The sequence below is a fragment of the Priapulus caudatus genome, unplaced genomic scaffold (genome assembly GCF_000485595.1).
Source record: "Priapulus caudatus unplaced genomic scaffold, Priapulus_caudatus-5.0.1 Scaffold312, whole genome shotgun sequence".
Taxonomy (NCBI): domain Eukaryota; kingdom Metazoa; phylum Priapulida; class Priapulimorpha; order Priapulimorphida; family Priapulidae; genus Priapulus; species Priapulus caudatus.
The window spans coordinates 66,466-84,215 of record NW_014577373.1 but is presented as its reverse complement, the minus strand read 5'-3'; the positions used below and the strand labels follow the sequence as shown (position 1 = coordinate 84,215).

The 17,750-nt window shown below is 43.1% G+C and overlaps 2 protein-coding genes across 2 annotated transcripts in view; both read right to left on the bottom strand.

Annotated features, from left to right (window-relative positions):
• Window positions 1–6,861: 6,861 nt before the first annotated feature.
• LOC106808892 lies at window positions 6,862–9,397 on the bottom strand. The gene is made up of 3 exons (XM_014811799.1): window positions 9,261–9,397; window positions 8,898–8,954; window positions 6,862–8,636 (listed from the first exon to the last, which is right to left on the bottom strand). The coding sequence occupies exon 3, from the start codon at window positions 7,939–7,941 to the stop codon at window positions 6,862–6,864; it is 1,080 nt and encodes a 359-aa protein (XP_014667285.1). The 5' UTR covers window positions 7,942–8,636; window positions 8,898–8,954; window positions 9,261–9,397.
• Window positions 9,398–12,368: 2,971 nt separating this feature from the next.
• LOC106808891 (uncharacterized protein K02A2.6-like) overlaps window positions 12,369–17,750 on the bottom strand; it is a 17,558-nt gene continuing 12,176 nt past the window's right edge. Inside the window, exon 4 of the mRNA XM_014811798.1 lies at window positions 12,369–12,460. Within this exon, the coding sequence (XP_014667284.1) occupies window positions 12,369–12,460 (92 nt within the window). The remainder of the gene's footprint in view (window positions 12,461–17,750) is intronic.

The window sequence follows — 17,750 nt, the reverse complement described above, 5'->3', positions numbered from 1 at the left end:
GGATATATTTGAGTAAATCAAAGTACTATTATGATGATTGTTGGCATGGAGAATGCAATTACCTATATTAGAATAAAAATGGATCACTCCCTATCATGTGAAAATGCAATATGGCTGCCCTAATTTGCATAAATCCAATATGGCCGCTATAATAATATGTATAAATGTTCATCTCGCGTGAGGATTTCTTATTCGGATTGCCAAATGGTTAATTTGTAGACTACAATAACAAATACTATGTACATCTTTATATCATTATTATCAATTGCCATATATATTACGAAATTAGAACTAGAATTGTACATTGGCATATTTATCATGGGAATCCATTTCAGCATGATGGAGTAGTAGTACCAGCAAATCTGTGTTATCTCCAACCAGAACAGTGTCACGAGATCTTGCAGATGCTATGGGAGTCTTCACTATGAGGACGTCAGCATCATCATTCGCATGTGTGGTACAACCAGACTTCTGAAGTTCAGAATTGAGATGGTTCAGGAAGCGTTGCTTGTTTGTGGCATTGCTCAGAAATTCCTCCTTCTTTGTCTGGATAGCCATACTACCCATAAAATTGACTGTAACACTTGCGATGCCACCTGTTCTTCTGATGTGTGTTCCATCTTTTGTTGTTGGCCCGTCACTGTAGCCGTCAAATACAACATCAGCAAGTCCATACGTATGCACAACGTATGTAACATACATTTTACACACGTCATCATATGTGGACTCTTGGCCATGGAAGTCGATGGAGGAGAGCACCACCATCTAGGACGTAGTGCATAGCTCAACTGGGCTCTCGTTGCACTTCTTCTACGATGTTCGACAGAGCATCGGCGAGGGCTGGCTTTCTGGCCGTCAATGGAAGACCGTACGAATCAAACAAGGCAGGAGGGTGACCGCACAGCTCATATTTGAATAGTGATGGCAAATTTCCAGAGCGCTCACCAACAAAGACCAGTCTCTGGAATATCAGCTGCGGGTCTACTTTCACAGCTTGTTCTTTGATCTTCATTGTAGATTTGGAAGCGATAGTAACTGCTTGGTCAGCTTTCTGGAACGTGAACTCTTCCACTGATTTGTCGACCATAGAGGCAAGAATAGTCTGGATTTCTCAACATTGACGCCATCTTGTGCTGTCATGCCATTGGCAATGTTGAAAAGTGACATAGTCTCAACAAATGAGTCTCTCTCTCGAAGAAAGCTGGTTATATCGAGAGTGTCATTAACAGTCCTTGTGCCCCAGCAGTGATGTTCTCATTGTCCTCTTCTGGTTCATCTTACTCATTTTTCTCTGGATTCTCCTTAAAACATCAGCAGAACACACTTTTTCCATTGATATCGTGGCAGACATTGCCCTGCCATACAATGTTCTTGCCTCTGTCAAATCTGTCTCTTCAGTATTTTTTTGTATAGCGTTGGTGGGATCATCAAAACCCTGTCTTTCCTTTGGGGTCTGTGCTGCCACTGTCTCCTTGGTCGGTAGGGGCACATTGTAAGCATGAGCAATAAGAATGGTGTTCAGTGCAGCGTCTACCAGCATATGTCCACGCACTGCTCGAGACACGGTCTTACCAGTGAGCATGTGGCTTACGGAGTTACTAGCGTACGTAAGCTTAAAGACTTCGTGAAGTCCCGACCCTGCCATCAGATGACCAATGCTACCAAAGTAGCTCATCTCGGTGTGGAACCCCCCAAGTCGCAGGACTATGTGCTGTAGGAAATGGTCACCTGGCCGAGACCGTATTATTGTCAGTGCTTTCCAGAACAGAGGCTAGTCAAATGTGATAACCGGCGTAACGTTATTCTGCATTGTCTGAGATGAAACGAATTTCAGCATAGAGTAGATGCAAGAGTGGTCTGTAGGATCTCAAGATCAATCATGGGCAGAAACATCACAGATGAGTGTCCTGGATATGGACCGTGCTGTAACATCTGCATCATCCCAGACCACGATGGTCTAGGAGAGCCTAAAAGGAGAGACGTCTTCTACAATATATCGAGATGAGAAGTTGCATCCATTGAAATATCCCCAAGTGGCCGATACATTAGAGGTAGAATTTTAGGTTGCATCTTGATGTACTCAATGTTTATGCGTCCAACTTCAGCAATGTCTGCAGTCGTCACACATACTTTAGAAATCGGCGCACTGGGTGATTTTTCATGTGGCGTAGTGGTAGCTATTATGCCCATCCCGTGGAATGTTTTTTCATAATTGCAAATACTGGCAATTTTGCATTTTAAAGTCTCCTAATACAAAGATCTAAACTAACTCTAATTCTAATTTCTTAATATATGACAATTGATAATAATGAGATAAATATGTACGTAGTATTTGTTATTGTTGTCTAACAAATTAACCATTTGGCAATCCGAATAAGAAATCCTCATGCAAGATAAACATTTATACATATAATTAAATAACGGCCATATTTGATTTATGCAAATTAGGGCAGCCCTATTGCATTTTCGCATGATAGGGAGTGATCCATTTTTATTCTAATATAGGTAAATGCATTCTCCATGCCAACAATCATCATAATAGTACTTTCATTTACTCAAATATATCCTTGGATAGCAGAAATATTGCAAAATAATGAAAATTGGCGGCCATCTTGGATTTATGCTAATTATGGCGGCTATATTGCATTTTTGCATGTCAGGGAGTGACCCATTCGCATTCTAATATAGCTAAATGCATTCTCCATGCAATAATAATTATAAATAGAACTTTAAATTACTGAAATATATGTCCTTGGATAGCAGAAATATTACAAAATCATGGAAATTGGCGGCCATTTTGGATTTATGCAAATTATGCAAATTTGCGTGGGAGGATTTCTTAGGACTTTTAGTATGTTGCTCTTTGGCTAAAACCAACTGCAGTGAAATAATTTTCTGTTGCTTTTTTTCACGCTCAAATGCTAAGATTTCCGTGGACTACAGTGGCTATAGTTTTTTTTTTGGTGGCTGAAAAATAACTTCGGTGGCTCAAGTCTTAACTCAAATTTTAAAATATGCAGAGGGAGCCCTGCTATGGATGTTAAATACAGATAAGGGAGCCGTCCTGTTTTTGAGGTCTCTCTTTTTGGAGTCTCCCTTGCTTTGGAATCGCCTTTATCTCCGAGTCTCCCTTTCTTGAGGTCTCCCACACCTTGGAATAACTGGGAGTAGGGAATCCACTAACTGAATTGCAGCTCTAATCCTAACAGAATAACCATGCTCTAACCTTAATCCTTACCAAATCAAAGTTCTAACCCTCACCCTAACTGTAACACTAATCCCAACCGAATTGTAACCCTAATCACAGCATAACAGAAGCTCTAACCCTTACCCTTACTATATCACTAACCCTTACCCTAACACTTACCCTTCCCCTAACTCTAACAATAACAAAATCGTAACCCGAATCAAGCAGCATAACAGAAGCTCTAACCCTTACCCTTACTCTATCACTAACCCTTACCCTAACTAACACTTACCCTTCCCCTCACTCTAACACTAACAAAATCGTAACCCTAATCGCAGCGTAACAGAGGCAGCAGGTGTGCGCGTGCGTGTAAACTATTCATGTAGCCTGCACGCCAAGTTGGGCTGAGCAAGCGTAATATTGAGATAGCCACTCTGACGTGTCTACGCTGCCACCGGTTGCACTGTTTACCCAGGCGAGTCATTGTGCCGACTAGAAAGCACACGACTATGTAACGTCGTAAATATTAGTCTTCATAAGGTCCGGGAGACTATATTGAGAGCGAAAATGTAATAGTATTGGTATAGCTATTATAAGCCAAAGACAGGCATTTCCATGGAGCGGTGTCAAGCTCTTTATTAGCATTAAACATGGCTATACATGGAATGCTTTCCAGCCCATGTGATCACGCGTTTACGCCTCGCACTATATTGTGGCGTATCACTACGCTAGTGCTTGTGAACGCAATCACCACATCCCCCTCTCTTTACAATAAGGAATCAAAACTGAATAAACCAAAACTATCTCAATCTTAACTACACTACAAACAGTGTTTTCTTTTCACTCATCTTTGAATCTCACGGGTATCTTCACCACCCGACCCGACCGAGTGATAGTCCCCTGAACACCCCCTGATGAACCACTGTTAAGCGTGTATCGTGTGGTCTGTTCACATCTGTCTCTGCAACATTGTTATTGTGACTCGAACTTTCTCAGCCTCGTGATCCACACGACTGGTCCGAACTTGACTCTCTACTGTCGCCTGGGCGTCTCACGTATTTGAACCCGATTACGTCGGAACTGGTTACCACCTTCCATTTCCACAACGTATGACCGATCGTTCTCGTTGCACTGCTTCACTACTGTTCCTGCACACCAGATTTTCTTGTCCTTGTTCAGTAACCCGACGTTCTGTCCTCGATGAGCGGTGCCTGCTCGCGTGTATGCTGGTTAGCATACCATGTCTGTTTCTCGATGGCATCCGAAATGTGTTCACCATATCTCTCCTGCTGAGAACTCACTGTGGTGTGACTAGGTAGTGTCGTGGGAATGGCTCTACCAAACATCAACTCTGCTGGGCTGGGCAGATTGCCATCTAATGGAGTAGCTCTCACATTGAGAAGAGCTAGATCAACGTCTCCCCCCGTCTTCAAACACTTCTTGATAATCGGCTTGATATACCGAATCTGTCGCTCTACGAATCGTTGAACTGGGCATATCTGTGCTTGTGACATGCTCTATCCCCCACTTTGAACAGAATACGTCATATTCGCTCAGATACTGGGGTCCGTTATCCGAGACGATTACCCGTGGCACCCCCAGAAGACTGAAAATCTCCTTCGTTGCTGAGATTACAGCTTTGGCTGTGGTGCTCTCGAGCTGCTTAACCACTGGATAGCGGCTGTAGTAGTCGGAAATGATCAGATACTGCTTCTGATTGATCTCAAACAAATCTGTCCCCAGCTTGGTCCAAGGACTGTTGGGTCTCTCGTGCATCCTCATTGGTTGCTTTGGTTGTTGTGGTTGCATTTCTTGACATGGTTCGCAATTCTTACATATCTGCTCAATGTCACCACTAATCCTGGGCCAGAACACACTTTCACGAGCAAGACGCTTGGTTTTCTCAGTTCCTTGGTCACCTTCGTGTAGCTGTTTCAGTATGTCACTTCTCAAGGTGGCTGGTACCACCACTTGTTTGCCTTTGAAGATGACACCATTCTCAACTGCCAACTCATCCCGGAAGCTCCAGAAGCTCCTTAGGTCTAGCGGAAGTTCCTGCATCCTGTCTGACCAGCCCGTGAAGATTGTTTGTAATAATGCACGAAGTATAGGATCTCGTGCCGTTTCACTTCTCAACTGACCCTGTTTTGTAGGCGAGAAGTTTATCATGTCCAGTTCAATGCAGTCAACATTGTGATCTAGCTCAATCTCACCATCCTTGTGCTGGTTCGGTAGCCTAGACAAGGTGTCGGCTAATACCATCTTGGGTCCTGGCCTATAGTGTATCTCAAAATCATACCCTTGGACTTTCACCAACATTCTCTGCAGTCGAGGTGGTGCTGCACAGAGCGGTTTCCGGAGAATCATCTCCAGCGGCTTGTGGTCCGTGATGATTTCAAAATGGCGGCCAAACAAGTAATGGTGATATCGCTGGATCCCGTGAACGATCGCCAAGCACTCCCTCTCGAGATTGCTGTAGTGACACTGTGCAGTCGTTAATGTTTTGCTAGCGAACGCGACTGGTCCGTTTGCTTGGACCAAGGCTGCTCCGAGCCCCCGAGCCGATGCATCTACCTCTAAGGAAACGTCCTGTGTTGGGTCATAGTATCGTAACCCGACACTAGCAGCGACCAAGTCTTTGACTCCCTTGTATGCTGCCTGGTGATCCTCACTCCATTCGAACGGAACACTTTCCTTGAGTAGGTCTCTCAGAGTAGCTGTGCTGTCCGACAGCTTGGGCAAGTGGCTTGACATGAAGGTCACCATGCCAAGGAATCTCTGCATGTCCTGCTTGTCTTGTGGTGTGGGCATTGCGATAATGTCCTCCACTTTCCCTGGGTCGGGAAACATGCCTTTGTCTGTGTAAAGGCGACCAAAGAATGTTATTTGGTTCGTTTTCACCACACATTTCGAAGAATTGAGCACTAGGCCGTCTTTGCGTGCTACCTTCAGGAAAGCTACCAGTCTTCTATCGTGCTCTTCTTCCGTTTCGCCGCACACGACAATGTCGTCCGTGATGCCGACGACACCCTCGCACTGGGCGATAATGTCATCCATCTTCTGTTGAAAGATGTCTTGACTGACACATAGCCCAAACGGTAAACGGCGAAAACACCACCTACCAAACGGTGTGCGAAAAGTGGTGAGCTCTTGTGTAGCTTCGGACAGCTGGACACTCCAGTATCCCGCCTTTGCGTCTAGCTTCGTGAAGTATTTGGCATTTGCAAACGCAGGATTTATCTCCTCGATGGTTGGAATTTTGTGTGGACACCGCTTCAGCGATTCAATCAGCTTTTTTGGGTTCAGACATATTCTCAGACTACCGTCCTGCTTGGTTGCCTAGGTAAGGGATGAACACCAGTCCGTGTGGCTCGTGACTGGGCGTATGATCCCATCCCTCTCCATCTTCTTAAGCTCTGCTTCAATTCTGGAGCGTAAGTGAATTGCACATCTCCTTGGTGGATCAATATGTGGTTCGGCGTCCGGCTTCAGATGTAGCTCGGCTTCGCCCTTGAAACATCCAATTTTGTCAAAACATTCCGGGAACCACCACTTGAGGTCTTCAGTCGTGTTCATTCGGGTGGTGGGCGGTGGCTCATTAACACTGGCTGCCGTGTTAATCTCATGTATGTGTGACTTCCCATTAATCACACCATTGTCTATGCTGATCAGATTCAGGTCTTGACTTGCTTGTAAGCCATGATAGCTGGTCCTGGTACGTCTACCACATAGAACTTGTGTTGCTGGATCTCGTTATTGTGCCTGCGTTGGAGACCAAGCTTTAGAGACCCAATGCATTTTATCGAGTGACCACTGTATGATGTGAGTCTCACTCGTTCCCGCTCGAGAATGTCCATGTGCGGAGTATCTCCAAACATCTGTTTGTATGTTCTCAACGGTAGTGTGTTCCCGGCTGCACCCGTATCAACCTTTAGTCGAATTGGACCTTCCACCCTGGGGTGGGTGGGATGTACGATCAGCGATGCATATGCCTCACTCCTATCTATGTTGTGTAGTGCGATGTCACTTACTTGTAGTGAGTAAAAGCTTTTTGCTTGTGTGTCGCTGTCACTAGTACTTTCATTGTCACTCACACATAGCTCGTGTTGGCCCCTCCTGTCGAATCTGTGTCTTGTCTTAGTGTCTCTCGCATGACCTGACGTGTTATTCCTCTCGTACTTGTGGCTTCTCTGAAATTTCTTTGGACCGCTGCCCCCAGATCTGCATAGTTTCTTCCAATGCCCGAGCCTGCCACAGGTGTGACATTTGTCCCTATATGCAGGACATGATCTGGGGGCATGATTCAGCCAACAATTATGACACTTCTGTTTCTGTACGGAGACTTCATCCACCCTTGGGCCGTTTCCCTTCATGGCACTGAGCGATGCCTGTGACGCTTGAATCGCTTCATAATCTCTTCCTCTCTCCAATACTTGCCGTATCTCATGTCCCTTTACTTTAGTCAAAAGCTCTTTGCGAAAGTCATCGAAAGGTGTGGAGAGAATTATCATCTCTATCAGTCTTTCATGTAACTCCTCTGCCACGAATTCACATTTCGTGGCTTTTTCTCGCAGACGGGACATGTATGTAGTAATGTCTTCGTCTGGTTTTTGTCTCATGTTGAAAAATTCTAGCCTATGTACTCTGAAGTTTATCTTGACCGTGGCATCCACTTGCGATTCTAGCAAGTCCCAAATTTTCTCTGGGTCTTTTTGGTCTTCTGTCGACAGCCCTGATGCTAGGACACGTCTCATCCCTTCATCTTCAATGGCAAGCTTTATCTTGGTAGCTTTTTTCCTTCATCAGTGATCTCGCAGTCTTCAAAATATAGGTCCATGCGTGCCTTAAAAGCCCTATACGAGTCTACCACTGGGCTGTGGCCCCAGTGCATTTGTGGCATTTTGGTTGCCATTTCGCTGTGGCTCACTTCACTGCTCACACTAATGTTATTTTGTCAGTTGTAAGTGGTAAAAATGGCGTACTGATATTTGACATACAGTCAGCACCATTCACTTACCCCAAGTTTCCTAGCGCACAGTGCAACACGAAACTTGTGTATGTCCAGGCACACGTCTATTGCATTTTGTGTATACAGTATAGTGTATATATACACGCGACCGGCGAGTTCGCACTGTAGCGATGGTCACTACAGATTCAGATGCAAAGTCTTATCCACCGTCTGTATACACTATGACATCACCGTAGATGTGTCAACCGATAGTTCACTTTTCCGCTGCCACCATGTAATAGTATTGGTATAGCTATTATAAGCCAAAGACAGGCATTTCCATGGAGCGGTGTCACGCTCTTTATTAGCATTCAAAGATGGCTCTACATGGAACTCTTTTCAGCCCCTGTGATCACCGGTTTACGCCTCGCACTATATTGTGGCGTATCACTACGCTAGTGCTTGTGAACGCATATCACCACAGACATGTACTGCTGTTTTCTGAAAAGAAAATGGAGTGTTATAAGATTTCATGCTGGAGTCCAAATGATGTCATATGGTTAGGGTTAGGGTCAAGGCTTGGACTTTCTGTCTAAACTTCAAGCCCCTATCTACACCAGAGAATTTCTCAAGTCTACACTAGACAAAATACTGATCCCGATGGAATGTTGTGTAGATTAGCTTTAGTCTCGCTATTTTTTGCTGCTAACTTTGCCTGTGAATTCATTCATTTTAGCAATGTATTTTAATTACTATGCCTACCACTGGCACTGGTGTTATCGTCATATACCATACTGTTCAATGGTGATTCTCCGACTCCTGAAAAAATAAAAGATTGGGAAAAATGATAATAACGACAAGCGCTTTTAACACACCATCTAGCAGTGAATTTTGTTCACACATCCTTAATGGAAGCTTCTCAGTTCACTTAAAGGGTCTTATACATTCCAACAATAAAAATTACTAATAATTTCTTTGGGAATGGGACCGACACTTCCTCTTCGTAAATTGCACACTACCCCACTCTGGCCAAGAGGTACAGCAGCTAGGGCTGGATGGGGGGGGGGAGAGGGGCACTAGGTCAAATGCCCCACATAATTCAATTAATTATGTTTCTAAGCCTACCACTGATATTAGATGATCTTGATGTCTTCGTTACCGGTAGTTTTCTAGGTGGTGACAGGAATTCATGATAATTTGGATTCTCATGATGACCATCAACTTCATGATATGATATGACTTCAACTGAACTGTTTTGTCCATTTTCTGAAATATCGATATCGGATTTATTTATTGTACAAGAGTTTAAATGGATCGTTTACTCTAGGTTTTAGGGTTATTTTCAGCTAATTTAGGTTAAAATTACGCTACATAAAAAGTTTCATGGTTCAATCACCATTAGAAATAAGAGAACAGACCACTTTTACATCCTCCATAGGATCCTATACGTAATAATTGAATTTCAGGAGCTGAAAAATAGTATTTCTACCGTTTTCGGCCGAGTGGCAATATTAAAGCTAGGTAGCCATCTACTTCAGCTGTGCACCATTAGAGTTATGACATATGTTGTCCGGCGTTTTAAAAAAATATAGCGAATTTACCAACCAACACAACATTTGTGCCTGAAAAACAGTTGCGCAGTCGAATGGGGGCCATACATTGAAAGAATTCGTTTTAAATTACCAGTAACCATCCACCCATCTCCATGTGCATGTCATTGACACACACGACAGCCAGCCTAAATAATGCAACCACAAAACATCGCGTCAGCCTTAGTGCACGAGCTGCGGGCACTGCGATTGATCGGCCGATGACGCGTCACATCCTCTAACCTAACAGGGTAATGAACCGGAAGTGATTTAATAGTGGTCACGTGTCATAATATTAATTTTTTTTTAACTAACGACTACAGTTTGATTACAACGACGGTGGCGCCACTCAAAGCGCACGATCTGATAAGTTGCAGAAAAACCACTTTTCAGCCAAGGGCGAGGGTGTTTTTTATTTATTAATTTAAAAGCAAAAGGATTGTAATATCTTATAAACGACATATAGTTTCAGTTATATTATGGATAAATTTGTCCTAAAATGAATATCGTTCGGTTAAATAGCATTTAGGTATGAATATAATTGCACCTTTGTGATTAGCCCTCGGTCTGTAACGTGCAAAATAAATTGGCAAACACGCAACTTTTTGAGGGTGGCAGCACGGTCGCGGGTGTCATGGCACCGTTCAAATTTCGTAGCGTTGATGTGTAATTAATTATAACAATTAAATTAGGTATCTGGTAACAAAAACGTGTGGTTATAGACGATTTGTTATACAGTAAGTACAGTTGTATGCAGTAAAATCCTAGAGTCTACTATCCCTTTAAATGCAGAAATATTGACATATCCTCCTGAAATAACAATTTATGTATTATTCTCTGTTGAAGAGGAAGAATCGGGCCATGAGCCTATAATGTTGAGTAAGAGATCAAAGTTTAAATGAATACACGATGTACCGTCAATTCATACAGCAGAAAATAACTTTAACACTATTGCAGGGAGCGAATGCAAGATCCCATATTAGAGGTGAATCGCCCAATACTGAGGTTTTTTTTTATACAATAACATACATTTGTAGTAACATTTTAACTTCCTTAATTATTTATACTGAAACAGCTTTATAACGGGTCACTTTTCACGAGGCACCATTGTAATATGCGGTCAATTCTGAAAGTATTGTGGCATATACAATATAAAATTCAGTTATTTAATAAACCTGCCTCTGCATGGTATTAGATAGTCTTGATTTCTTCGTTACCGGTAGTTTTCTAGGTGGTGACGCCACGGGAATTTAGGATAATTCCGATTCTTGTGGTCATCTTCTTCAACTTCATTTTCTGAAATGTCAATATCGGATTTATTTAATTCACATGAGTTTAAATGCAGAAATATGACATAGGTTTCCTCCTGAAATCACATTTTATGTACTATTCTCTGTTGAAGAGGGAGAGGCGGCCTATAATTTTGAGAAAGAGATCTGATGATATCAGTAGCTAATAATGACAAAGGAGTTTGAAACGTATTTGGTACTGATTTCACTACATTTTGTCGTACGAGTTAGATGTGAATAAAAATACAAATTTATACAAACATGAGCTTCTTTTGTTCACTGGTCCTTATGCTATCTTCCGGTAGTATTACACACCGCGTAGCTTACTTCGTTTTGGCATAATTCGTACTTTTGCACGACATGGTTTTCGCGTTAGTTACCGTCGTGTGGCGAGGCAAAGCCCGAAATTCGCACACACAGCTACTTGAAGGAGGCACGGCAGGGATCGCGCAGCGGCCAGCGGCACTGTACGCGGCTAGAGCTAACGGTTGCTATGCAATTAATGCCAACACAATGTGCGAAAGCTACAATCGGCTGGAGCGTCAGTTTACTCATAGCGATTCATACACATCATTCCTCCACGGGTGAAGTAGTTCAGATATTTTACCAGCGCAGCGTTTATTTAAAAAAACTGCGGGATTCAACCATAAAAACAAGCATAACTATAGTTTAAATGTAAAATAGTTTTAATTTTTAAACCCAGCATTGGTGCAACGTAACTTAATTTCTAGGCGAATTTTCTGCACTCGACTAGGCTACGGCCGAAAAGCCCTGGCGCGCCTCCTTCAACTAGCTGTGTGTGCGAATTCGGGCTTTGCATCGCCACACGACGGTAACTAACGTGAAAACCATGTCGTGCAAAAGTACGAATTATGTCAAAACGAAGTGATTAAGCTACGCGGTTTGTAATACTACCGGAAGATAGAATAAGGACCAGTGAACAAAAGAAGCTCATGTTTGTATACATTTGTTTTTTTATTCACATCGAACTCGTACGACAAAATGTAGTGAAATCATTACCAAATACGTGTCAAACTCCTTTGTCATTATTAGCTCCTGATGACATCAACGGTTAGGCTGAACAAACTCGAAAAGGGCCAGCCTTTTAATGGATTTTCATTAGCTAGAAAAGAAAATACCAATAATCTTGACATTACAGAGTGGTGTTACCTCCTTTCATTTAACAATTTAAAAAAAAATACTTATCGTCAAAATAGTATTCATATTGTGGATTAGTCCGAGCCGACGCAGACCCCAGTAATGGTTCTGGGGGGGGGGGTTAAACCCGCACCCTCAGATTAGCAAAGCGGAGTTATAACGTCATCGTGTGGACAAATTGTGGATCTGATTGTGGTTTAATTTTTGCGTCGCTTGAAGGATGGTTCATCTTCCAACTCCAGCTCAGTGGCCGTTGAGTCCTCCAAGTCCTCGGCTTCCTTACGTGTATCTGAAAAAACCCAACAAAATTTATTAAATTAGTGCATAAAATAATTTTAGAATACATCACTGAAAACAACATTAGCACTTATGAATTACAATCTATTCCATCAATACTTCAACGTGTTTATTATATTTAACTTGCGAAAAAATTAAATACCACCTAAAATTAGCACCTAAAATAATGTCAGATTGTAAAAATTTCTAGGGCACAATTTATTATTGAATATTGCCTATTGCCTATTGATCTGTCTAGCTGTCAATTCGAAGACACGAATTAAATCAGTATAAACAATAATTGCGAAAAACAAACAATTACTGCGCGCATGTCAAGCGGAAGTTTCAGAATTATTTTTACCGATTGGTTAGAGGGTTCTTCGACTTGGTCTAAAAATAGCAATATTACCTACAATCCCGTGCCGCCGGGCATACCGGTTACAAAATAAGCGAACACGTGTCGCGTGTAATGTGCCCCTATGCACAATCAACCGATTTTACATTGGCTATAGTGTTATTATTGCAATAGATATTAGAAGTAAGAGGATCCCGATTTACCAGACAGGTTTATCAGCGTAGGGTTTAGGTGCTGCAGTTCAATGAGGCTGCCACACAGTCGGCAGATTCGTAGATTGAGCAAATCGGAAGATTGCACGCAACACATATTATGTTCATAGACTTGAGTTTGTTTACATCGTGAGAGTTCAGAAATTTCACCGATTTTACTGCATCTAGGCTCTATAGCTATCAAACGCAGCTTTTTAGCTCATCTGACATAGTCAGATGCAGCTTGTAGAATCGCATGATCGTCCGTGCGTCCGTGCGTCCGTGCGTCAACGTGGGACCAATCTAAACGCTCGACGTACGGTCACGATATTCGGGACGTGGGGGGTAATCCGAAACGAGTTGGGATGTCGAAGCTGGGGTCAAAGGTCAAATGGTCAAGAGGTGTAAAGAAGGGGACAATTCCCTCCTTAACTTAAGGTATAGGGAGGAAATGCAAATTGGGCACAATCTAAAACGGCTCGACCTAGGCTCGTGATAGTCGCGTGTATAGCATCATGGTACGGAAAAGCCATCACTGTGCACAAATTGGAGGTCACAGGTCAAAGGTCAATGGGGCACAGGGCAGATTTTAGACATTTTCGAGGACATGGTGTGACCGAGCGATTGAAAACTTTTTTGTTCAGCGGTGACCTACACATTTTTTGGCTTTATTGAAAGGACCATGAAATGTGCTTTCCACTGACGTGCGAAGATTAAGTGTCTGATAACCTTTTGACCCTCAGAGGAGGGTTAAACATGGATTTGTTAACTGTTAACAAAGGAGTGATGACTGCTTTTGCTATTAGAGCTCCTCCCCCCACCCTCCCCCCCCTCCCCCACCCCCTCCCCCCACCGCCCATCTGCGATAGTGGGCGTGTCCTACAATTGATGTGTACGCAACTGCGTGTCTGCTATCTGCGCCTAACAAATGTCGGTACTACGCACGACTGAAATTTTACGTTTATAATCGTAGCAACAGACCTCAGATGAGCCCAGACGCTCTGCGGCTCTTGTTTATAATAGCTATTGTATGCACGTTTGTCGACTGTCTGTAGTGTACGTAGTATGTATAGGTACTTTAATTCACTAGACAACGTAGCCAAAGCACGCTATCTCGAGAAAATTGCGTGTATTGGGAATCGCGACCCGTACTAAATAGACGATGCCGAATAGAGTGAGAACCACAATGTGTTCCCATCACACACCTATTTGGATCTCGTGAACTACCAAACATTCTAGCCGAGATCATTTTATACTCTCAAGGACTTTCACAACCACAAAAGTCTGGATGCCCACGATCGACTGTTCTGCGGTTGGGTGTATCAGTCTACACCTATCATGTGAACAGTGAGAGTCCCATCTACGTTATCCGAGCACGTGTTATGCACTACCAGTCTCTGATTATACCATCTCTCTATCCGTGCATGGGTCACGATGAGAGAATATGGGACAGGCATCATGTCAGCGCACTGTAATTGTAAAGCCAGGCTTGGTGAATTTTGTTCACATGTTGCCTTGGTGCTATTTTATGTTGAGTATGCTACACGTGCAAGAGGAATCACCACCCCCACTCAAACAGCTGCCTACTGGATGCCGGCGATATATGTATATAAGCGTAAATGTGTAGCGGCGTGCGCCGTGCGTGAGGTGTACCTGTGTGTTCCAGAGGAGCATTTGACCGGCATTTACAGGTAATTATCGGCAATACTAGGCGAAAGAGAGTAGAGAAACATTAAGAGATTGATAGTAAATACATTTCGTGTTTATTCAGCATTGTTTTTTATTGAAAATGCTCCAAGCGTCTGTGGTCCGCCTGGTATCTCGTCACTTTACCTTGTGTTGTGATCATGCTAGGCAGCCTAAAAAAGCTGTGTGGCTCCCTCTGATACCGATTGCTGCAGTTGACAACACCGCAGGAGAGCGGCGTTGTGATGCATTTGCTTAATAGGCGAATATAAAATAAGCAGAGGTGCGTTGCTCAATGTACTTGTACCATGCCTGAACTGGTTTCTGTATCCGTCATGGCCGGCGGCGTTGCATTGTGGGTAATATGAAAAATCGCGAAACCCTCTATAGCCACTGGCACTGGCACTGCGATAGACAGCACTGTCTAGCATTTGCTGTCTTAGTGTCTAGTTAGACTAGTAGACCGAATAATTATGTCCCATATAACCTTTTTTATATTTTGGTAAGGGTTATTGGAATTATTAACCCTCACCAAAATATAAAAAAAGGTTATATGGGACAGAATTATTCGGTCTAAGTGTCTAGCTGCGAGCAGACCAGTTTCAGTTTCGGGCCTACGATGGAATCACTCTTTTTAATAGTTTTAAAATTACCACATCACTGATCAGTCCTTCGATTAAATGATGCAGCAACGTTACGTAATTAGGCCAATAAGGCGATAGATTACCTACCTCGTTCGGAAATTAATAAACCAATCACATCGGGTATATCTGAACCAAATCCTCAATCTCAGCCTCAAAGAGAATAACCCAAGAACATTTTGGAGATACATTAAATCTCAAAAAGCAGACAGTATTGGAATATCCCCTCTTCGGCAGAGTGGAAAACTTTATGCAGATTCGAAAACCAAAGCTCAACTCCTGAACGATCAGTTCAGCTAGTCTGTGTTCACCCAAGAAAACACCAGTAACATCCCTGACATTCAAGGTGAACCGAAACCATCTATTGGCGATATCACCATAGATGAAGCTGGCGTGAAAACGCTTCTCAGCAGAATCAACCCAAACAAGGCCTGTGGTCCGGATGCCATCCCCAACCGCATCCTGAAAGAAACAGCTCACGAGATAGCACCAATATTGAGTGCGATTTTCCAACAATCCCTTGATGATGGTCAACTAACCTCCGACTGGAAAAAGGCTTTCGTTACTCCAGTATACAAGAAAGGAGACAGGCACGCATGTGAAAACTACCGTCCAGTGTCTCTCACATGTGTCTGCAGTAAACTTCTGGAACATGTAATTTATCGTCATATACTGTCACACTTGGAAACCCACAACATCCTGACCAACGTTCAACACGGCTTTCGACGAGAACATTCCTGTGAGACCCAGCTACTGACTACCGCACATGACCTCCTACAACAACATGATAACAAGGCACAGATCGATATAGCCGTTCTGGACTTTACCAAGGCATTCGACACGGTGCCCCATCAGAGGTTGCTGAAGAAGCTAAGCCACTACGGCATCAGAAACCACATACTCAAATGGATCCAGGAATTTCTCTGTCATCGATCACAACAAGTGGTCGTGGAAGGGGAACACTCCGATTGTGTTTCAGTGGAATCGGGTGTTCCACAGGGAACTGTCCTTGGCCCTTTACTGTTCCTTATACACATCAATGATCTACCAGTCATTGTAACCAGCAAAGTGCGATTGTTCGCCGACGATTGTCTCCTATATAGGGTGATCAACTCCATCAAGGATCAGCTAGCAAATGCTGCACCAAGACTTCAATCCTGAGAGTCCATCCTTCAATCCTGGGCCGAGACCTGGGTGATGCGATTTAACGCCCAGAAGTGTTACATCCTGCGTACAACACGGAAAAAAGACGCTATCGTACTTCTACGAAATAGATGGAAAATTTCTCCAGGAGGTTGAGTCAACTCTGTATCTCGGCGTAATTCTCTCTAACACCCTGAAGTGGGACAAATATATCAATAGTTTATGTGCGAAAGCCAACAGCACCCTTGGCTTCGTCAAAAAGAATTTGAAATACGCGCCCAAAACGCTGAAAGCCACAGCATACAAATCTCTCATTCGGTCTAAGCTAGAGTATGGCTGCACAGTCTGGGCCCACATTTAAAAAAAGACAGAAAAAATTGAAATGATCCAACGCCGCACAGCTAGATTCGTCTACAACGATTATGGCAGAACCAACAGCGCGCGTAACTGCATGCAATGTTACAATCACTTAAAGCGTCTATTGCGAGAATTTTCAAGTGTTTTCCCCACTTTCATGATACCTACCGTTATTGCTTGAGTAACAGCAATTGTCTAGAGTAACGATAAAATGTCTTAGAACTTTCGTATTCACCAAATCCAATAAAATCATGCACGATTACAATTTTGCGTTTTGTTTCTGTTTACTGTTGCCATCTCTCGAATTTTCTCGCGGTAGCGCGAGACATCTATCACGGTGCAGCAATGCATACCACGCACCTAGTGCAGCGGATAACCACAACAATTGTGCATTTTATGAGAAAAGCATGAAATTTCTAACATAGTTAGTATATACCATGATGTTTATTTTCAGATGTGGAGGGAAGTCAGATTTGACCTCTGAGGACCGTGAGAGGTCAAATCCAAGATGGCCGCCAGTCCACCGGGTCTAATGTGCAAACGCGCTTAATTTTGGAACCAAACAGTGTAGAAAAACGTTTAAGGTGTCAATTCCAACTAAATTGGGGATGACCATTCATTTGGTGATACTTTTAAGATTGCCAGAACTAAAGGACATGCGTTTAGGTCAAGGTCAAGGTCGAATTACGTTCACAAAGTTGAATATCTTATTTTCAAATATCCTATTGGTAATGTTCAAAATCTAACAGTCTCCAGAACAGAAGCACAGTGCAGTGCACTTGAGTGCAGCTTTGGCACACTTGCAGCGTCCAGTGCACGCTTTCTCGCAGCGACAGTGTATCAATTCGTGACACGATTTTGCTGCTTCAGGGAGAGTGGTCCAAAGAGGCTGCCACCCAGTTGTTTCCTTTGTCCAGCCCCAGTCAGATG